The sequence below is a fragment of the Triticum dicoccoides genome, chromosome 3B (assembly GCF_002162155.2).
Source record: "Triticum dicoccoides isolate Atlit2015 ecotype Zavitan chromosome 3B, WEW_v2.0, whole genome shotgun sequence".
NCBI classification, from domain to species: domain Eukaryota; kingdom Viridiplantae; phylum Streptophyta; class Magnoliopsida; order Poales; family Poaceae; genus Triticum; species Triticum dicoccoides.
This window is the reverse complement of record NC_041385.1, coordinates 734,843,572-734,865,627: the sequence shown is the minus strand read 5'-3', so window position 1 is coordinate 734,865,627 and position 22,056 is coordinate 734,843,572. Positions and strand designations below refer to the sequence as shown.

Genomic DNA, 22,056 nt, shown 5'->3' with positions numbered 1-22,056 from the left:
AGCTGTGACACTTTTTTGAATATGAGGGAGTAGTTCATATTACTCCCTCTGATCTATATTAATTGTCTTTATTTAGTACAAGTATTACCGATCAATTGCGTATGTACATGCAGCCACGCGAGGTCGTTATTAGAAGCACTCATGCCCACGTGATTGGTGCTACTACAATACGTCGTTGCCATAAAACCTTTTCCTGGTCAGCATACACCAGCTGGTATGGGGCGGTATTGCCACTGCGACCCCAGTAAATGGCCATGGCAACCTCACGCATTGAAACGGTAGCTAGGCGTTGCACGGCATTAAAGCCTCATTTATTGATGACCACCATTCCGCAACGGCGACTTCACCGACGGATTGTTTTTCTCCTCCCGCCTTCATCATGCTGCAGCACATCTCTTATTTATCTCCTATCTCTCTCTCTCCCCTCAATGCGTCACGACAGTTCATTGGCTCCTCCAGCACCTCTACTCCTCTAGCACGGGCACGGCCATGGTGTAGTGTTTCTGTAGAAAATATCCCAATCTCGAGCTGGTATGCGTGAGAGTAAACCACTAAGACTAGAAACTGCTAAAGATTGAGAGATGTTGTTCTGTTCGAGGATCCAAACCCGGCTAGAAAAGAAGTAAAAAAAGAAACTCCACCAATCCATACTCTAGACGCACTAAAAGATCTACTAGCTAATAAAAAGAACATGAGTTGAACGCACTACTCCATACTCCACTGACCCATACCACTAATCCCCGTCGGGGAAGTTAATGCCATGTCGACCTTCTCGTTCTTGGCTCTCCAAGTGGTAGGTTGACGATGGTTGTACAGTGAGGTCTTGGGTGACGACAGGTGCATGCTACAATTTGTCCGTAATTTTAGTTTTTGCTTCACAAAACAACATTCTATTATGCACTTTGCATGCAAAAGATAATGATGTGCAGATATCCATGTTCATGTTTGGTATTTTCAAAACATGCCACAGTTTCCTTTATTATTTTCTTCATACAGTATTTTTTTCCGAACGGATTTGTCGTCAAAATGTTGGAATGCTTTACTATGGAATACTCACCTTCCAAACAGATCCGAAGGAGAAAAATATTGATGCGATTCAACTGAATCGCGCGCCATGCAAAGGAGAAAACAAAGAGAAGTTACTTTGGTTCAAGGAGCCTTGAATTTTGTTGTAATGTTGTTAGCACAAGTTCAGAACCAACTCCTTCTTGCAACATAATGGGAGGGATGCAATTTTCATCTAGTCAAGAAAAGGTTGCTTTGGCAAACCTGTTATTGCAATACAAGGTTGTGGGTGAACATGCATATGAAGCAAGAACTGGAGCAACCAACTTTCACTGTCCGACGAACTTGATGCCATGTGGTTGACGAAAAAGTCCATAGTGCAGGCTGGGTGAGTAATTTTTATTTAACTAGGAGCAGGCCTCATTTACTACGGCCCAGGTGACCAACATTAATTGCATTGAATGGTAACCTGCAGCCCTGCACCCTGATTATAAACACCCACGTACTGTATTTAACTAGGAGTAATTTGTATTTAACTAGGAGTTTTTTTTAGAACGAAGACGCCAGATGCGTCCGGCCTTAACTAGGAGTATTAACGTTGTGTATTTGCTAGCTTATCCCTGTGTATTGCCGCAGTATCCAGTTAATCACTATATTAAGTGTGAACCGCTAGCTTATCCCTGTGTATTAATGTTGTGTACCAATTCCGACCAATATCTCTTTGTCCAGTTCTGTACAAGATTGCGGCGAAGGTAATCACAAATAGGCTACGAGGCATAACGGACGAGATCATAGGTGCGGAACAGAGCGCTTTTGTACCGGGACGTTTAATAACGGATAACATCTTGGTGGCGTACGAGAGTGTGCATGCAATGAAGAAGAAGAAAAAATACAAGAATGCTTTTTGTGCAGTTAAACTCGATATGTTAAAGGCCTACGATCGAGTTGAGTGGCATTATCTTGAGGCCATGCTAACTAGATTGGGTTTCCGTGACAATTTTGTGAGGCTTATTATGAAGTGCGTCACTTCTGTACGGTTTGCAGTCAAGGTCAACGGATCCCTCCTTCCTTTCTTCACACCAACGAGGGGACTGCGTCAAGGTGATCCTGCATCCCCCTTCCTCTTTCTCATATGCGCGGAAGGTTTCACTTCTTTAATGAATTATTATGGTGGAGCACATGTGGATCGAGGTATCAGGGTGAGTTTTCAGTCACCATAGATTAATCATTTGCTTTTTGCCGATGATAGTTTGATCTTTATGAAAGCAGAAAGGCAAAGTGCATATAGATTGAATGATGTTCTCCGGATTTATGCTTCTTGTTCGGGACAAGCGGTGAACAGGGAGAAAAGTTCTATATATTTCAGTCCAAATGCTTCACAGACACTTCGGGCAGAAGTTAAGCAAATCCTGGGAATCTTCGTTGAAGCTTTTACCGAGCGCTATCTCGGTCTTCCTACTGCTGTAGGTCGGATTACCAGCGGCACCTTTAACCATATTGGGGAGAGAAGCCGCGGAAAAATGCAAGGTTGGTCTGAGCGTGGAATGGCATGTGCAGCACGGGAAGTCCTTTTAAAATCAATTGTACAAGCCATCCCAACGTTCAGTATGAGTTGTTTCCTCTTGACAAAAAAGATTTGCAAACAATTGACGTCAAGCATGGCCAAGTTTTGGTGGAGTAGCTCCATTGACAAACGATCTTTACACTGGTTGTCGTGGGAGAAGTTGTCTGCTCCGAAGATGGAAGGCGGCATAGGGTTTCGGGACATCGAACAATTCAATCTCTCCTTGCTGTGGAAACAAGGCTGGAGGTTGATTACACATCCTGATTCCTTATGCTCAAGAGTGTTGAAAGGGAAGTACTTCCCCAACTCTGAATTTTTGGAAGCTCACGCCCCTAAGTCTGCATCGGCCACATGGAAAGCTGTTATTGCAGGACGTGCAGCTCTAGAGGTTGGGTTGATTAAGCGTGTGGTGAGTGGTGAATCTATATCCATTTGGAATGATAGATGGATCCCCAACACAGCGACTTTGAAACCCATGGGACGCATTGGGAATGCTCAGCTCGACAGAGTTTCAGATTTGTTTGAGCAGGACCGGCGCGCATGGGATATAGAAGTGGTGCGGAACAATTTCCTTGCTCCTGATGCGGACGCCATTCTCAACATTCCGTTGAGGGCAGCTGGAGGTGAGGATTTTTATGCTTGGGCTCTCGAACGATCGGGTGTTTATTCCGTCAAAACAGCTTACCGTGCTTTAATGACTCGCAAAGGGCAACTAGCCCCAGAGGAAGGGACGGTAGCGGGACCATCATCGCCGGATAGACACTTATGGAGAGCTGTGTGGAAACTCAAGGTTATACCAAGAGTACGTGTATTCTGGTGGCGTGTTCTCCGGGGGATTCTCCCTGATTATGCCACTCTGCAGCACCGTCATATTCGAACTTTGGCTCGCTGTGACCTCTGTCAAGCTATGACGGAGGATCTTCAACATGCGTTAATGTTCTGCTTGCATGCAAGGCAATATTGGAGGGCTGCAAAAGAGATTCTGGACATCAAATTGCCAAACCTGCATCCGTCAAATTGGGCACGGGACATTGTACTGGATGGTATTATTCTGGATCATGACCGAGGGAAACTTATTACAGTTATGCACGCGATATGGACATCGCGCAACCGATGGACACATGATCAACCTGTTTTTGATCCGGTTCAATCGGTGAAAATGGTCAGGGATGACCTGTTGATGCTTGAGATACCCATGTGGAGACGTGGTATTCCTGATGGACAGTGCTGGAGGCCCCCCGATGTTGGCTGGGTTAAAATAAATACTGATGGGGCCATTAGTACTGATAATCACTCTGGAGGAGGCGGTGGTGTGGCTCGTTCTCACCTATCCTTCGTCGGAGCTTGGAGCAAACCGTTCGTCAGGGTAACTGATCCACTGATTGCCGAAGCTTTAGCCCTCCGAGAGGGTGTAATTTTTGCACAACTCTGGGGTTTTTCTCATGTGGTGATGGAAGTGGACTGTCTGGAGGTTGTGAACCTCTGGGCTTCGCGCAACAATGCTCGTTCCATTGTAGCGCCTATTTTAGATGAGATAGGGAAGAAATCTTCAAGTTTTATTTCCTTTTCTGTTAGGCATGTCCTGAGGGATGGGAATAGTGTGGCAGACCTCTGTGCAAAGCACGTATGTACCTTGTCGGTCTCCGAGTGCTGGCTCGAGGAATGCCCGAGTTTTCTAGTTAGCAGCCTTCGTGCTGATTGTAACAGGACCTTGTTAAAGCAATAAAGCTCCCCAATGTTTCGATGTAAAAAAAAAAGCACCAATGGTCGGTCAGGATAACATCCTCGCGTGGCATCATGTCCCAAAAATTCGCATCTAAGTATTACTTATTTATAAATCTCACGACAAATATTGTAGTTGCCTTCCAATAATTGCTCATATCTCAAAACAAGAGCAGCGTCAATGAAGACGAAACAAAATGTTACTAAAATATGAAAGTACGTAGTCTTTCCCATTATTGTTAAGGACTTACATTTGGCTTGCACAAGCAAATACATACTTCTTTCTGAAAAGAGGGGAACACTCTCGACTTGCGCATCGAGTGATGCACATAGCCTTAGCACACACGTACTTAATCATGACAATAATCAAGATGTCAAAATGTAAGATCTGACCCGCTCAACTTCTCCTCAACAATGCCATCCAACTTCTTTGCCATCTCTTCAGTCAAGTAATTTGCCCAGTCACCAACCTTGGCAGTCCTAAAGAAGGAAGAATTCTCCATTGGCTCCCCGCCAATCCTATCAGATACACCGGATGAGTTGACCGGCATGCTTTTGAGCTTATCGAAGCTACACAAGTGCACGATCTCCTCCACAACTCCACATCTCACCTCCTCCTCCGTGAAGGGAACACGGAGGAACTCGGCGAGCATCTTGACATGCTTGACCAGCTGGGCCATCATCTCATCATACTTCAAGAAGAGAACTCTATCGCTGTTTGATATGCTTTCCTTCCAGAACCCAAGATTGTGTTCCCATATAGGCCCATACGAGGATTCTCCCTTGGAAAACAACTCAAGTGCTTTATCTATGGAGTAGTTCTTGTTTACCTTGTAGATGAAGTGCCATAAAGACACGAGCACATCCTTGGGACTGCGACATAAGTACACAACTCGGCAACCAAGGGTCACCACGCACGGAGGCAGCAGCGTGACCGGCAAATGGGTGGAGAGGAGCCTTGGGGAGGGGAGCTTCTCGAGATCGGAGAGAGGGTGGAGCTGACGGTAGGGCATCTCGAGAAATGGCACGAGGTCCTGAGGGTGGTGGGTGAGCAGCGGGTGGTCGTCGCCGGTGATGGCGTGGCGAAAGCGGTTGGTGATGGTGAAGACGAGGGCCTTGAGCCAGGTGGTGCCGCACTTTGGGTACGTGACGAGGAGGATGTCGTCGGGGCGCGCCTCGAACTGCTCCTGCACGATCTTGACGCTCTGCACGGCCAGGGGTCTCAGCCAGCAGCCTTGATACCGCACCCACAAACCTTGCGTCTGTGGAACAATGCTCTCATCTCCTCCCCCCTCTAATACACCGGCTTTGTGGTTACTCTCAGTTTGAGCATCTGCCATGGTGAACTGTCTAGCTAAGTTGGGGGTATGAGCAGGTCGAGGGATCTAGGATGGGTATTTATCAAGGCGAGTACTGGGCGCCGGTGCGCCGGCCCAAACTTTGGGCCGGTCGAACCTACACCGCCTGATTGGCGTAAAAGAAACCGTTCGATCTTCCCCCACCCAGAAAAGCTTTCTTCTAAAAATGACGGCAAGTAAAGCTCCACCTCCATCGGAGGGCGACGTGCAACTCCTGCTCGCGAGGCACGAGCGGTAACCCTGCCGGCCGATGAAGGACCTCCGGCAGCATCCCGGCACCGCCCCCAATAACCGCAACAGCTCAGATCCCTGTATCTTTCAAAAAAACGGCTGCATCCCCTGCGCCACAAGATTAAGATCCCGTCCCGTTCGATGATTGCAGCTCTGTCGTCGTCCTCCGTTTACAGCTTAGCTCCTCGTCGACATTGCTCGGCCATTCGCGGTCACCCTTCCCGATCTAGAACCCGATGCACCTCCATGATCATCTCGAGGAAGAAAGCCGGTTCCAGCAAACGTGGACACCGGTTCCAGCAATCCCCACAGCTGGTTGCAACATTCCGTCACACCGGTGACACCGATTCCAGCATCCATGGTCGTGTTCCAGCAAACAGAACCTCCATTAACCGGTTGAAGCAAAAAAATAGTTGGTTCCAACAAAATTTAACGCCTGTTCCAGCAAAAAGTCTCTAAACTAGCAAAAAACTTCGGTAAGTTGATCGTAGCAAAAAAAAATAGCGAGTTCCAACAAAAAAGGATGCTCGTTGCGAAACATTTCCCCTGATTGTGCAATGGTGGCTGAAGATTTCTTGAATCCATGGTTGAAGCTTTTTCAATCTACCGTTGAAGCTTTTCTTTCAACGGTTCCAACTTTTCCAGTTTGCCAATGTTCAGTTGAAGCTTTTTTGTCTACTGCATGTAGCTTTTTACGGCAACGGATGTAGCTCGGGGCAGCTCTGGTTGCAACTTAGTCTTCCCGAGGTCCCAGATCCGCCACAAGCTGGTTCCAGCAAAAATGGACGCCGGTCGCAGCTCTTTTGGCTGCTGGTTGTAGCTCGCTTACCTGCCCCCACAAACAGCGCCCGCCTCCTCTCGCAGGAGCCGTGAGCGCTCAAATTTGCAGTGATGTGACCTCCCGTGCCAATGGAGATAGAAGTGTGGCAGCGGTGGTGTGCCTCGCCATGCCCCATAGGAGAGAGAAGAAGGAACGAGAGGAAGAAAGAAAACCAGAGGAAAAAGATGAGAGTGCCATCGCGAGAGAAGAAAGTAAAATAGAAGGGGAAGGGATTGTGGCGGGCCCAGGTGACTAGTCAACTTACCTGAGCGCGACGCGGGCCGCTGAATGGCACGGGATCGCACGGCGCGCGCCCGACCGGCACAGTTTTCGGCCGGCTCGCCGTATACAAACATTTCCCATTTATCAAGGATTTTAGTGTTTAAACAAAACAGCATTAAACTAAGTGGCCGCACTAGCCAGTAGCAATATACTAGTACTCCCTCCGTCCGGGTTTATAAGGCCCACCGACCGAATCACCAAGACCAAGGCAGTCTCCTGTTCGCGCACGCTAGTTTAGGTATTAATCTCTCGAGTAATTACCCGATGCTTCGTATGGAACGTCATTCATTGCGGGTGATCAATCATGCATGCTCTGCGCCAATCGCATGCTTCACTTTCCCTCTTGAGCCCCCGCATGCAACGTCTGCGAATTTATTTCCTGCGGGCCTAGCAGACGGAGCTGCAACCGAAGCGGAAAATCTCTATGCATGCAGCGTTTGTATATCAATTATTTCCTTGATAATGCTGCCTCATGCACTTTTCTCGCAAGCATCCAAGGTTCCCAATTAATTTTCCTTGGTACTCGGAAGAAGGGGGCCTTATAAATACGGACGCCCCTCTCGTGCTTAAGGGCCCAATAAACCCGGACGGAGGAAGTAACATGTACGACGAGGTCTACTTGACTAAAGTGAGCACCAAGCAATCAAAAGGTGTAATACTTAACTGCAAAAGCGAAGCACACTAAGGCTGGCCATAGTGGAGATAACATAAATAGTACTCCCTCCGTCCGGGTTTATAAGGCCCACCGACCGAATCACCAAGACCAAGGCAGTCTCCTGTTCGCGCACGCTAGTTTAGGTATTAATCCCTCGGGTAATTATCCGATGCTTCGTATGGAACGTCATTCATTGCGGGTGATCAATCATGCATGCTCTGCGCCAATCGCATGCTTCACTTTCCCTCTTGAGCCCCCGCATGCAACGTCTGCGAATTTATTTCCTGCGGGCCTAGCAGACGGAGCTGCAACCGAAGCGGAAAATCTCTATGCATGCAGCGTTTGTATATCAATTATTTCCTTGATAATGCTGCCTCATGCACTTTTCTCGCAAGCATCCAAGGTTCCCAATTAATTTTCCTTGGTACTCGGAAGAAGGGGGCCTTATAAATACGGACGCCCCTCTCGTGCTTAAGGGCCCAATAAACCCGGACGGAGGAAATATCATGCACTTGAGACTCACAAACATGCTTATGTGGTAAGTAATTAAAGAAGAGAGAGATGGTTATAGTAACATAGGTAGATACCGTAACATAATAAACGTGATGCGACTATGTGTCATGCATGGCAATAAATAAGACCACCTATGATACTACTCCCTCCGTCTAGGTGTGTAAGTCATCTTACGAAAACCAAATAATTCCAAAACACTTACGCGCGTTGCATTAAATTCTACATCGTTTCTTGTTTCTTGACATATCAACCAATAAGAGACAAGAGGTGTGCATGCTTTTAATGACTTGAGACTACCAAACACGACATGCAGTGGTTAGTTCATTGCATGCAATGCTATTAATTAGCAAATGAACATTAAGTTCTCTCGTTTTCTTCTCCTCCTTGGTCACGGTGCACAACCTAAAATGACTTACTTACCTAGACGGAGGGAGTAATCTATGAATATGCACTATTGAGGTAGTAACATAGACTAGTAACATATGCATGTTACTAGTCTATGTTACTTCCCACTATGACCAGCCTAAAAGGATCAAATGGGGAGCGAAACAATTCCTCGTACGCAGTATGAAAAGGCTACAATAGGCGACACCTGAGCAGCTGCGCATTCAGTGAGCTGTAAATCAGTTTGAGTTCCACTTGCGTAATACTCTCTCTGTAAATTAATATAAGAGTGTTTATAGATGACGCGGACGGACAGTTTAGTTACCAACTCAGTGAATACGTTTGCTATACACCACGGCTGTGGACCAGGGCGGCATTGAAGTTAGTACGACGGGTTGCAGGGCAGATGGGTGTATTCATCACCTCTAGTGAATTTAATTTGCTGTGACGCATGTCGGCTGCTTGGTCGATGACTTATTGCCGTTGGAGTGGTTACGGTGCAATCAATGTCGTCCCTGCTATTTGTCGTACTCCCTCCGCTTAGGTGTGTAAATCATCTTACGAAAATCAAATAATTCCAAAACATTTAGGCGCAGTGCATTAACTTCTACTCCGTTTCTTGTTTTTTGACATATCAACCAATAAAAAATAGGGGTGTGCATGCTTTTAATGATTTGAGACTATCAAACACGACATGAAGTGGTTAGTTCATTGCATGCAATACTATTAATTAGCAAATAAATATTAACATCTCTCGTTTTTCCCTCCTCCTTTCGTTTGGGTTTATTAGACCTCTTAGCATCACAAGTATGTCTCTTTTTATAAGGTCTCGTTTTGAAAAGATGCATGCGTGCAACCATTTCATTGGTTGCATTGAAAGTCATTGTTGTCGGTGCTATGACTAAAAATTAATACACTTCATGTGTGTTTTTTTATTGGCTGCATGCATGTGAGAGAGTGCATTGGGAGTGAAATAAAATAATTAATGTGAGCAAATTACTATGTATCTTGGTCTAATAAAAATTGTCTTTAGATCTAATAAATTCGGACGGAAAAAGTAGTTTAATTAGTTTAGCACCTGGTCACGTGATTAGTGCATTCCTCACTACGTCTACCTCGGTCAAAGCCGGGCTTAGTGCTCCATGCTCACAAACGATGCTTCGTTGCTATTTGAGTCATTCTAACGTAGTATAAGCTTGCTAGCCGACCCGCTCTCCTGGTCAAGTCAACGAGCTTGTTCTCGCCGTTCGATTTTCACCGTCCGTTTTGACTGGATGTTCTTGCATGGAGCCGAATGACTGGTGGGCTCGGCGTGGTTTCTGGTTGGCTGGGTTCAAAATTTTCGCGTGGCCAGTCCGCGAGCGTCGCATGTCCTGCTTCTGTCTGTTTCCGCGCTGACCGCGGTGGACGGCCGAGTGGGTTGGGCGACGGTTTTGGGGCTGCGGTTTGGCGACACGTTCGTACCCGCCTCACGCGGCCTGCTCTCCCTGACAGGTGGGCTCGTGGTGCTGGCGTGCTGCTTGACCCACTCGTCGGTTGCGCTGGGTGGCAAAATTTCATGTTTTGACCCTTCTCGTATATCAATTCAGGATCTGACCCCGGTTGGAAATAATTTTGGTATTTAGCCCTTTTTCTTACCGTCAAGGGCGCTAGTGGTAGGGTTAGACAGTCTACCGCCAGGGTCTCTGGCGGTAGGATACTAATCCACGTCAGCACGTGGAGACGACCTCCGTCCCCCTCCGTCGCACCCTACGGCCACGTCAGCACGTAGGGTGCGAGCAGTTATTTCGCCCGACCCCCCGCCCCTGCCCATCTTCCCACCCCTCCCCCTCCCTCGTCGGCAGTTCCTCTTCTTTTCTCCCTCGCCCCTCTCTCCCTCTCTCATCTCCTCCACTCTCCCCCTCGGATCTTCACCATTTTTTCATCGTTTTTTGCGGACCGAGATGACCCCGAAGAGAGAAACGTAAGCTCCTCTGTTCCCTCCAAGTAGTTTTTGTGAACTTGCTTCCGATTCGACGCATTATTTGCTTGAAATCCCTCATCTTTTTGAACTTAGATTGGAATTTTTTTTCACCGAGGATTGTTTTAGCTTGATTGTAGTTCTAGTTCTTAGTTCTTTAGTAACTAGTGGTATTGAATATGAACTCTAATCAATAGTTCATATGTTAGTGTGAAGATGAACCCTAGTTCATATTTTTTTGCTAAAAAAATTATGATGTAATGCATGTGGGAGGACTTGTTTTGTTTTATGATGCATGTTGATATGATGATATGAACATGTTGTTTGGAGAAAATACATTCAAGATGAACTCTATTTCAAAAAAAAATTGTTAAAAAAATTGATGATATGATGCATGTTGGAGGATTTTATTTTGGTATGATGCATGTTGATATGATGTGATCCATCATGTGTAGTAGATGTTGTTGGAGGAATATGCTTAAGATAAACCCTAGTTCATTTAACCAAGAAATTTCTTTTTTTTGTTTATGTATGCTTATGATGCTTTTGTTTATGAAATTTTATTAAGGCGGGCACCTCTTGCGGACAACATCGGCCCATGGTACTCCATGCTTGACTACGCATTCGACAAGGGTCATCGTGCTCGTTTCATAGAAAACGAAGTGGTAAGCAATCTGAAGGAAATATTGATCAAAGTTTTCGGATTGATGAAAATAAGTTCCTAACTCTTGATGTCCACTTTTTGACAGATGCTCCAGCCACTGCACATGAGGGGTCATGGGGTTGCCCGGAATATGGACTACGACGAGCGCTACGCACCGTACTTCAAGAGAACCCGACTGTTCGGTTTTATGTTGTAGTTCAAGCGTCAGCCGCCGATGCTTGTTCACGCAGCTCTGATAGCTTTGATTGACCAGTGGCGACCGGAGACCCATTCTTTCCATCTCCCATGCAGGGAGATGACCGTGACCCTTGAGGATTGGATGATGAATAGTGCCATGCCGATCGATGGTCAAGCACTCACCGGGCGAGTGGAGAGGACCAACTGGCAGCAGAGGGTTACCACCCTCATCGGCGACTGCCCGAATGCTAAGGGTAACTGTACATCCGGTGTACCGTTGCACTGGCTCTCGGAGCACCGGAAGACATGCCCCGAAGACGCCGATGAGGTGATTGTGGACTGGTACGCGAGGGCCTACCTGTGGTATCTTCTCACAGAGGTCGTGTTTCCAGACAGCTCCGAGAACTCTGCCAACTGGTCGTATCTGTTCTTCCTAGCCGACTGGGATGCAGGGTACAGTTGGGGGACCGCATCTCTCGCCTACCTATACCGTTCGGTAAGAGAGTACCTCATTGCCTACCTATGAAAGTATGTCCATGACATTTTGTTATATCTCATCCTCATTTGATGTTTTGCAGCTTGACGACGCAACCTAGAGGATGGGAGACAAGTCCAATATGGGTGGCTTTGTCTGGGGCCTCTCTATTTGGATGTGGGAGCGGCTGCCGGTGGGGCATCTGGAGAAGCTGCCCAGACGCCCATCGGGTGCCTATAGCGAGGACGGCGATGCTACTCGACACCCCATAGCTTATAAGTGGGACGTTGTCAAACTCTACACGGGCCTAAACAAGATTTCATACAAGGCCTACACCAACGAGATCGACGCTTTGACGAGTACGCGAGTATATGAACTCCCTCACCACCTTTCTCTTTGATTCCACTTTTGACCGAGAGTGGGAACTTACCAATGTATATGTAATAGGTAAACTGGTGGCCGTATCATGACTGAGAGTGGGACTTCGATCTGAACATGATGTGTGATGCAGACCATAGTCTTTGGTGATGCATCATGCCCATGATCTATGTGTACGCCGTCGAGTGGCACTTGCCACACCACGTGGCCGCGCAGTTTGGGATGTATCAGCATACCCCATCGGGCCCACCGACCGATACCAGCGGCCACGCGCTCCACATGTGAGTGCCCGCGCTTGTTCTTCGTGCCCATGATTTCATTGCGTTCGACTTTATTATGATGTTTCTTGTTGCTAATGCCTTGCAGGATGAGCCGGTAGAAGAATCAGTCAATCACAGACTGGGGAGAGGAGCATAAAACTCATGTGACTGAGTGAAACCAATGGAAGTTCCGTAAAGATGTGGAGAGGAGAGTGACTGACTGGAATGCTTACGAGGACCAACACATGAGGTGGTACGATGATGGCCATAAGCACTATATTCGTCTTAGGCCTCGGTGGACGGTGGAAGACATCGCGGAGCTGGAGAGGGATGACCCCGAGGAAGAGGCCTACCAGACCGGCATCAGAGACATGCATAGTGGATTTAGGGAGTTTGCACCCCTCATCAACAGAGTGGTAAGTTTGAACCGACGGTTGTATTTAAATTATTTTATTCTTCACCGTGAGTGACTTATGCCTCTACAGTCCGGTGAGCTGAACAGATGCATCTTTGAAGCCTCAGGTGCACTAGGTGATATCCCCGGGAGCGTACAATCTGAGAACAAATTGAGGGGGACGATGAAGGTACAATTTCAGCCTCCTTGGAACAGATGCATCTTGTTCACTTGCAATCATAAATCTGATACTTATTATGCCCTTGTTTCATTGTTAGTGCAGAAGTTTGTGAAGCATTGTCGCAAGCTGGTAGGCCTGCTTGGGTGTGCTGGAGCTGGGTCGGTTAAAGCTTATCATCCTGCAGCCACACAGGGGCACATCGCCTCATCGAGCCATGTTCCCTCGTTGTCTAGGTTGGTTGAGGAGGAGGAGGAAGAGGAGGAGGAGGAGGAGGAGGCCACAAATGAAGAAGGAGAGGAGGACGCCTATCATGAGGAGGAGGAGGATGAGAGCAATGGGGAGGAGGAGTACGATGAAGATTACGGACCTCCACCAACTCAATCATCTCAACCATCTCAGCTGCCGAAGAGGAATCTGAAGAAGAAGAATTTACTGAGCCCGAACCCTTTCCAGAGACCGGTTACTCAACGGCCCAAGAAGAAGACTGGAGAGACTCATTCAAAGAGGAACGACGACCGTACCTACAAGAGGGGAAGGATCAATTAAATTCTGCTCTTGGATACTTGGCTCTTGTAGTTGTTGTCCAGTGGTTGTGAAACTATGTGTTTGCTATTTGAACTATATGTTTGCTATTTGTGTAACTATGTGTTTGCTATTTGTGAAACAATGTGGAATCTGTTTGCTATGTGAAACTAAGTAGTTGAACTTTGTTTGCTTATTATGCACAAGTTTATGTGGAACTCCGTTTGACATGTCTATTTAGTTCAACTTTTATTAATGTGTATGTGATGCCCAAGTTTAATTGTTTGAGATCTGTTTTTTTGACTCTATATCATTGTTGTGACATTGTTTTTGAAAAGAAGCAAGCAATTAAACTTGAAAAGAGGCAAACACAGGACCCTACCGCCAAGGACCCTGGCGGTAGGGTGCTAATCCACGTCAGCATGTGGAGACGGCCGGCTTCCCCCTCCGTCATACCCTACCGCCAGGGTCCTTGGCGGTAGGCTGTCTAACCCTACCGCCAGCACCCCTGGCGGTAGCAAAAGGGTCAAATCCCAAAAAAAATTCCAACCGGGGTCAGATCCTAAATTGGTATGCGAGAAGGGTCAAAACACGAAATTTTGCCGCGCTGGGTAGGCTCTGCTCACTCACGGGATGGGATGCAAGTGCCATTGCGCGGGGCCCCGGCGGGATGGGCTGCACGCGGGAGTCACTGCGTGTGGAGGGTGGAAGGGGCAAGGCGTGGGCGTGTAGAGGTCGTTTTGCTTCTGGCAATGTACCGGCTGGTTTGGGCGCCCTGGTCCCTGGGCCTACGCATCGGCGAGTGCTGTCTGTTCGTGCTGTGTCCGCCCTATCCATCCGGGGTTGGAGGGAGTTGTTGGCTCGCCTGTCTCGCCTTGCCCTATCGATTTCGTCATGCAACTCTGGCTCGTACGCCTGGTCTTGTCTCTCGCTGTGGCTGATGCGCGGCTCGACCAGCCAGACGTGCGCGCGCTGCGCCTTGGGCCCAGCCTCTGCATCGCGTGAGCCGACCCTGCGCGACTCGATCAGCCGGACGTGCATGTGCCGTTCCGTCCACCCGCCTCTGCGGCGCGTCCGCTGAGTCTGCGCCTTTTCCTCTTGCGCGAGCAGCTTTCACCCGCTATCCTGGTATCTGTATGACGGTGGGCCGGAGTACGGCACCTAGGACACATGTCTTCGCTGCAGTGGTGGGTCTGTTCCCATGCGCAGCATGTTGCCTCTGCTGTAGAGAGGCCGCGCATGCCCCTTTCTTCCTTAAACAACGTTCCTTCCTTACTCCTTTTCTCGCTCCCGCTCTCAGCTTTCGCTGTCCTCCATTTGCCTGCTTCGCCACACCAAGTTTCGGTTCCTCTCCGACTCGCTCCGTCTGACTGTTGTTCTTCGACGTCCGTGTGCGTAACCGTTGCTATGGCGTCCCTCCGTGCGGTCGGTGCTGCTGGTTGAGGTCAGTACTTTGCTTCCTTCAGATCGTGTTTGTTCTCCGAGTTGCACCTCGCTTACCTTGGTGTTCTTCCTTTTCTGTGCTACATGTGCAACTGAGATCCTCTCTGTGCTATCTCCTGCGCCAGCCGGCGCACCATTCTGCCGTCTGCATTGAGGTTCATCTTCCTTCCGTTTGCGTGCATGCAATGTGTTCGGTAGAATGCCTCTGTGGTGACCTGACTATGTTTCTTCTCAGATTGTTCGTCTGATGTTCCACTTCGTTTGCTCGCCACTATCCTGGTTGTGGTTCTTAATACTAGTAATGTGCTGCTCCTTGCCTTCTTTCTTTCGTTGGTGCATAGATATGCATGTGCTACGAGTCTGTGTGCTAAGGATGATATTGGTATGGTGTGTTCTATTCTCTTTTCTAGACTGTCTTACAATCATATTTTTGTTGTTGGGGTGGTTAGAGGCTTTATGCTTCTTGTGTCTATTAATTTAGCTGAAAGCACATCATATGAGGTTCATTCATAAGCATCTTATTAGGTTTCTAGATGAGGGGAAGATGGTCATAGCGCTAGCAAGCTAAAAGCTTTTGTGAATTTCAGGAAAAAGATGCTCTAGATATAATATATGGTGGCCTAATATAATGAGCTGTGAATATTTATGGTGTCGTTCTGTTGCTCTGCATCTGTTGAATGGGCTCTGTTTTATGTGTGTTTTGCTGGTTTCTGTGCCTGCGTTGCTATGCTTATGTTCTTATGGATCTATCTAGGTTTATTTTGCAGGTTTGAAGAGTTGCTCTGTTTCTGCATATGCACCTGCAACTTGCTACTGCCGCTCAAGGTTTTCTCTCCTTTTCCACCGCATGTGCTTTCTTTTTGGCTCAAGATGTATTTATCTTTTCCTGCATACTGTTCATTTATTGATTGTCTCATTGTGCCGGGTTTGTCCAAGGGTCGTGTTATTTTTCAGTTTCGTGTGACTTTCGTTTCATGCACATATTTGGTGGTTGCCTATGGGCAGAATACATGCCAAGTTTTCTCTGGATGAAGAATACTCCAACAAAAACCAATCTGAAGACCAGCTGCCTAAGGTAGCTTCCTTTCTGGAAAATAGACAAGCATTCTTTTGACCAGAGATTTCCTTGGTATACACTGAAGCTGTTCTGAATATTTGATGCAGGAGGAAGTGCCAGGCATGGAAGAGGCCTTTAGCCACTTCTCATCAGATTACACTGAGTACGAGAATTCACAGCCCCGTTGTGAGGTTGGCGATTGTATAATAGAAAACAACCGATGCTTTAGTTATCTGTTGTAGATAGTTTTTCTATGCCTATTCCTCTCAGTAAGATGCGTAATTTAAGCTTTGTAGGCTTATTATGAAAACAATTTCTTAATGTCATGAAGTTTTAAGCAGGCAAAAAGATATGCCTATACTGACACCACTCAGCAACACAAAATTTGGACCATGAAAACCTATGCTAGCATCGTCATCTAAAAAGAATATACCAAGTGCTTGCATAATTTAAGGAAGGGGCAATAATATATTTCTTTAGTGATTTCTATACTTAAGCTTTGTAAACCAATGCCCTCTTTGCTTTCAGAGAAACCACCTCTTGCATTGTTTCAATGTTAGATGTATATTCGTATGCGACTCTTGCACACTAAAGTCTTTTTATTTGATACAGGCACAATACTTTTGTTTATACATTGCATTTAGGATTCAATTCATACTTGTGATAATTATCAGTTCATACTTGTGATAATTAGAAGCTACCAGGTAGTAAATGTTGTGGTCTACACCGTCGATGCATAGCTTATGCTTATACAAGTAACCATATACAAACTTACCTTCATTAGCATCTTGCGCGTAAAGTTGTCCAGGATAAATTAGTTATCTTAGTTTCTGATCATCCAGCTGTTGTCATAACAAAAAATAATATGGTGTTAGTTTTACTTAGATTATTCAAAGTACATTTTCCCCTCTAAAAGCTTTTACCTGCCGAAATATGATTCATGCCCTTGCGCCTGATGACATCCGTTTAAAATCACATGCCACACCACCAATGATCAAAATCCCTTACAGGATGATGTTGGATGTTCTTTTAGAGTCTTTAGAGCTTCCAATAGCTGAGTAACGAAGCAAAGCATGTGATGGTTGTAGAGTGTGTATTACTGTTTTTTTCATATGCCCACATCATATGTTGAAGATCATGGCAGTCGTATGGCTATTGCTGGGGTGCAGTGTACCGATCATGCAATGTCAGAAGACACAGCTACCATGAAAGCAATTGGATACATAAAATGCATGGTTAAGACTGAACTAAGAGACTACAATTACAGCAACATGAAGAGACTGGATGAGGAAAATCAGTCTCTAAAGCATGAGTTGGTTGTAGCTAATTGTAACAAGCAGAAAACAAAGGCAAAGACCAAATCCGTCAAGAACAAATTAAAGAAAAATGCTATGGGCTGGTTCGTTCTTACAAGATACATGCATGGATTATCTGATAATATATGCAATGTAATAGCGCTCACCAGATCGTCTGGGAAAGAACCCATGGATCAGCTTATGAATGAACCTCTTAACAACATTGAGCAGATAGCAGAAAGGCTCAAGCGCAGGGTGCTCAAATCAGAGAAGCATCTAAAAAGCATCAGGAGAGGTTTCTAGAGTTGTATTCTACAAGAATGCATCCTAAACCAGACCTTTTAGAATTGTAGTCTATTTCGCCCCTTTTGTTTAACCGCATAGGTTAACCGTAATGTATAATTATATTTCTCTTTAGACCAAGCGCAGAGTAAGACTTGCCAAGACTATGTGTGTTTGAGCTAATGATAATCCTGTCAAGACTCTTTGTTGCTTGCACCATTTATGTCTCTGTGGCTTTTTATTTTATTTTGAGTGGCATTTATGTCTCTAGCTGGCATAGCCAAGGCCATCAACATACTTCAAGATTCCTATTGTGTATACAATTCCTGTTTCTGTAGACAACAAAGCTAAATTCGCTAATAGAGTACTCCCTCCGTCCGGAAATACTTGTCATCAAAATGGATAAAAGGGGATGTATCTAGACATATTTTAGTTCGAGGTACATCTCTTTTTGTCCATTTTGATGACAAGTATTTTCGGACGGAGGGAGTATAAAATAGCCCGTGTCTATGTGGCTGTGAAAATGGGCTCGCACGGCTGTGAAAGTGGGCTCATATTCTAAAATACACGTGCTGAAAAAAATGAATAAAGCCTTGGGCCTGGTGTGCATATCTGATAACCCACAAGTGTAGGGGATCGCAACAGCTTTCGAGGGTGAAGTACAACCCAAATTTATTGATTCGACACAAGGGGAGCCAAAGAATATTCTTGAGTATTAGTAGTTGAGTTGTCAATTCAACCACACCTGGATAACTTAGTATCTGCAGCAAAGTGTTTAGTAGCAAAAGTGGTATGATAATAATGGTAACAGTAGCAATAGTAAAGATAAATGTTTTTGGGTTTTTGTAGTAGTTGTAACAGTAGCAACGGAAAAGTAAATAAGCGAAGAACAATATATGAAAAGCTCGTAGGCAATGAATTAGTGATGGATAATTATGTCGGATGCGATTCCTCAAGCAATAGTTATAACATAGGGTGATATAGAACTAGCTCCAATACATCAATGTAATGTAGGCATGTATTCCGTAAATAGTCATACGTGCTTATGGAAAAGAACTTGCATGCCATCTTTTGTCCTACCCTCCCATGGCAGCGGGGTCCTAGAGGAAACTAAGGGATATTAAGGCCTCCTTTTAATAGAGAACCGGACCAAAGCATTAACACATAGTGAATACATGAACTCCTCAAACTACGGTCATCACCGAGAAGTATCCCGGTTATTGTCACTTCGGGGTTGTCGGATCATAACACATAATAGGTGACTATAGACTTGCAAGATAGGATCAAGAACGCACATATATTGATGAAAACATAATAGGTTCAGATCTGAAATCATGGAACTCGGGCCCTAGTGACAAGCATTAAGCATAGCAAAGTCATAGCAACATCAATCTCAGAACATAGTGGATACTAGGGATCAAACCCTAACAAAACTAACTTGATTACATGGTAAATCTCATCCAACCCATCACCGTCCAGCAAGCCTATGATGGAATTACTCACGCACGGCGGTGAGCATCATGAAATTGGTGATGGAGGATGGTTGATGATGACGACGGCGACGAATCCCCCTCTCCAGAGCCCCGAACAGACTCCAGATCAGCCCTCCCGAGAGAGATTAGGGCTTGGCGGCGGCTCCGTGTTGTGAAACGCGATGAAACTTTCTCCCTGATTTTTTTCTCCCTGAGACGGAATATATGGAGTTGGAGTTGAGGTCGGAGGAGGTCCAGGGGGCCCACGAGATAGGAGGCCGCGCCCTAGGGGGGGGGGCGCCCCCTGTCTCGTGGACAGCCTGTGGGCACCCTGGCCTTAATTCTTTCGCCAAAAATTCTCATTAATTCCAAAAAGTGCCTCCGTGGATTTCTAGGACATTCCGAGAACTTTTCTTTTCTACACATAAAACTACATCATGGTAGTTCTACTGAAAACAGCGTCAGTCCGGGTTAGTTTCTTTCAAATCATGCAAGTTAGAGTCCAAAACAAGGGCAAAAGTGTTTGGAAAAGTAGATACGTTGGAGACGTATCAACTCCCCCAAGCTTAAACCTTTGCTTGTCCTCAAGCAATTCAGTTGATAAACTGAAAGTGATAAAGAAAAACTTTTACAAACTCTGTTTGCTCTTGTTGTTGTAAACATGAAAAGACAGCATTCAAGTTTCAGAAAATATTATGAACTAACCATACTTACAATAACACATAGGTCTCACAACTACTGACATCAATAGCATAATCAGCTAGTGAGCCATAATAATAAAACTCAGATGACAACACTTTCTCAAAATAATCATAACATGATATAACAAAATGGTATCTCGCTAGCCCTTTCTGAGACCGCAAAACATAAATGCAGAGCACCTTTAAAGATCAAGGACTGACTAAACATTGTAATTCATGGCAAAAGAGATCCAGTCAAGTCATACCCAATATAAACCAATAATAATGAATGCAAATGACAGTGTGCTCTCCAGCGGGTGCTTTTAATAAGAAAGATAATGACTCAACATAAAAGTAAATAGGTAGGCCCTTCGCAGAGGGAAGCAGAGATTTGTAGAGGTGTCAGAGCTCGATTTTAAAATAGAGATTGAATAACATTTTGAGCGGCATACTTTTGCTGTCAACGCAACATCTATGAGATGGTTGTATCTTCCATACTAAATGCATTATAGGCAGTTCCCAAACAAAATGGTAAAGGTTTATACTCCCCCAACCACCAACAAGCATCAATCCATGGCTTGCTCGAAACAACGAGTGCCTCCAACATACAATAGCCCTGGAGGAGTTTTGTTTAATTATTTTGATTTGCTTTGATCTTTTTGGATCATGGGACTGGGCATCCCGGTTACTGGCCCTTTCTCGTGAATGAGGAGCGGATTCCACTCCTCTTGAGAATAACCCACCTAGCATGGAAGATATAGGCAGCCCTAGCTGTAACATGAGCTGCTCGACCATACAAAACAGATTTTTATTTGAAGGTTTGGAGTTTGGCACATATAAATTTACTTGGAACGGCAGGTAGATACCGCATATAGGTAGGTATAGTGGACTCATATGGAACAACTTTGGGGTTTAAGGAGTTTGGATGCACAAGCAGTATTCCCTCTTAGTACAGGTGAAGGCTAGCAAAAGATTGGGAAGCGACCAACTGAGAGAGCGACAACAGTCGTAAGCATGCATTAAAATTAATTCACACCGAGTACAAGCATGAGTAGGATATAATCCACCATGAACATAAATATCGTGAAGGCTATGTTGATTTGATTCAACCACATGCGTGAACATGTGCCAAGTCGAGTCACTCAATTCATTCAAAGGAGGATACCATCCCATCATACCACATCATAATCATTCTAATAGCATGTTGGCACGCAAGGTAAACCATTATAACTCATACTAATCAAGCATGGCACAAGTAACTATAATCTCTAAATGTCATTGCAGATATGTTTACTTCATAATAGCTGACCCAGGAACGATGAACTCATCATATTTACAAAAACAAGAGAGGTCAAGTTCATACCAGCTTTTCTCATCCCAATAAGTCCATCATATATCATCATTATTGCCTTTCACTTGCACGACCGAACGATGTGTATAATAATAAGAGTGCATGTGCATTGGACTAAGCCGAAATCTGCAAGCATTCAACTCAAGAGAGAAGACAAGTAATATTGGCTCTAAATTAAATAAATAATCATGCATATAAGAGCCACTAATCATTTTCAATATGGTCTTCTCGACCCCCAAAGGAAAGAAAAGAAAATAAAACTATTTACACAGGAAAGCTCCCAACAAGTAAGAAGAAGAACTAGAAATCTTTTTGGGTTTTCAATTAAATTCCTACTACAGGCAAGGAAATTAAACTAACTATTTTTTTGGTTTTTCTCAAGGTTTATCAAACACACAAGAAGAAAACTAGAAAAAGAAATTTAAACTAGCATGGATAATACAATGAAAGAGTATGAGAACCGACGACTAGTGTGTGAACATGAATATAAAGTCAGTGAGAAATACGTACTCCCCCAAGCTTAGGCTTTTGGCCTAAGTTGGTTTCATACCAGGGACCTCTGCTACTCTCCCCGGTGTAATGAGAGGCGTAATAAGGATACCACTGGCTGGTCATCTCCGGGTCCCACAGGACAGACGATGCATGATAAGGGTCCAGTTCAGGTTCCGGTTCAGGTTCAGGTTCTGGAGTAAAAGCTTGAGCTCGATGATCGTTCACCGCTTTCGGTGTGACGAGGAATTTTTCTGCAAGCAAATCAAACAACAGAGGCGCATGAAAAATAATAATCTCAAAGTGTTTCTTATTGAATCTAAGTTTATACAAGATCATCCTATCTTCGTTGTCAATAATAAACTTGTGTTCTACCATGCTCTTGTAATCTAAAATGTGAGGAGGCAATATTGTCTCCTTTTCCTCATGATGCCTAATGGGT

General features: G+C 45.3%; 2 protein-coding genes across 2 annotated transcripts; one reads left to right on the top strand and one right to left on the bottom strand.

The window, feature by feature from the left end:
* Positions 1–4,665: 4,665 nt before the first annotated feature.
* On the bottom strand, positions 4,666–5,631 carry LOC119281994 (cytosolic sulfotransferase 15-like). Its single transcript, XM_037562373.1, has one exon. The coding sequence runs from the start codon at positions 5,629–5,631 to the stop codon at positions 4,666–4,668; it is 966 nt and encodes a 321-aa protein (XP_037418270.1).
* A 9,364-nt stretch (positions 5,632–14,995) lies between these two features.
* On the top strand, positions 14,996–16,366 carry LOC119278177. The gene is made up of 5 exons (XM_037559530.1): positions 14,996–15,143; positions 15,224–15,286; positions 15,743–15,813; positions 15,994–16,063; positions 16,153–16,366. The coding sequence occupies exons 2-5, from the start codon at positions 15,236–15,238 to the stop codon at positions 16,285–16,287; spliced, it is 327 nt and encodes a 108-aa protein (XP_037415427.1). The 5' UTR covers positions 14,996–15,143; positions 15,224–15,235; the 3' UTR covers positions 16,288–16,366.
* Positions 16,367–22,056: the final 5,690 nt, after the last annotated feature.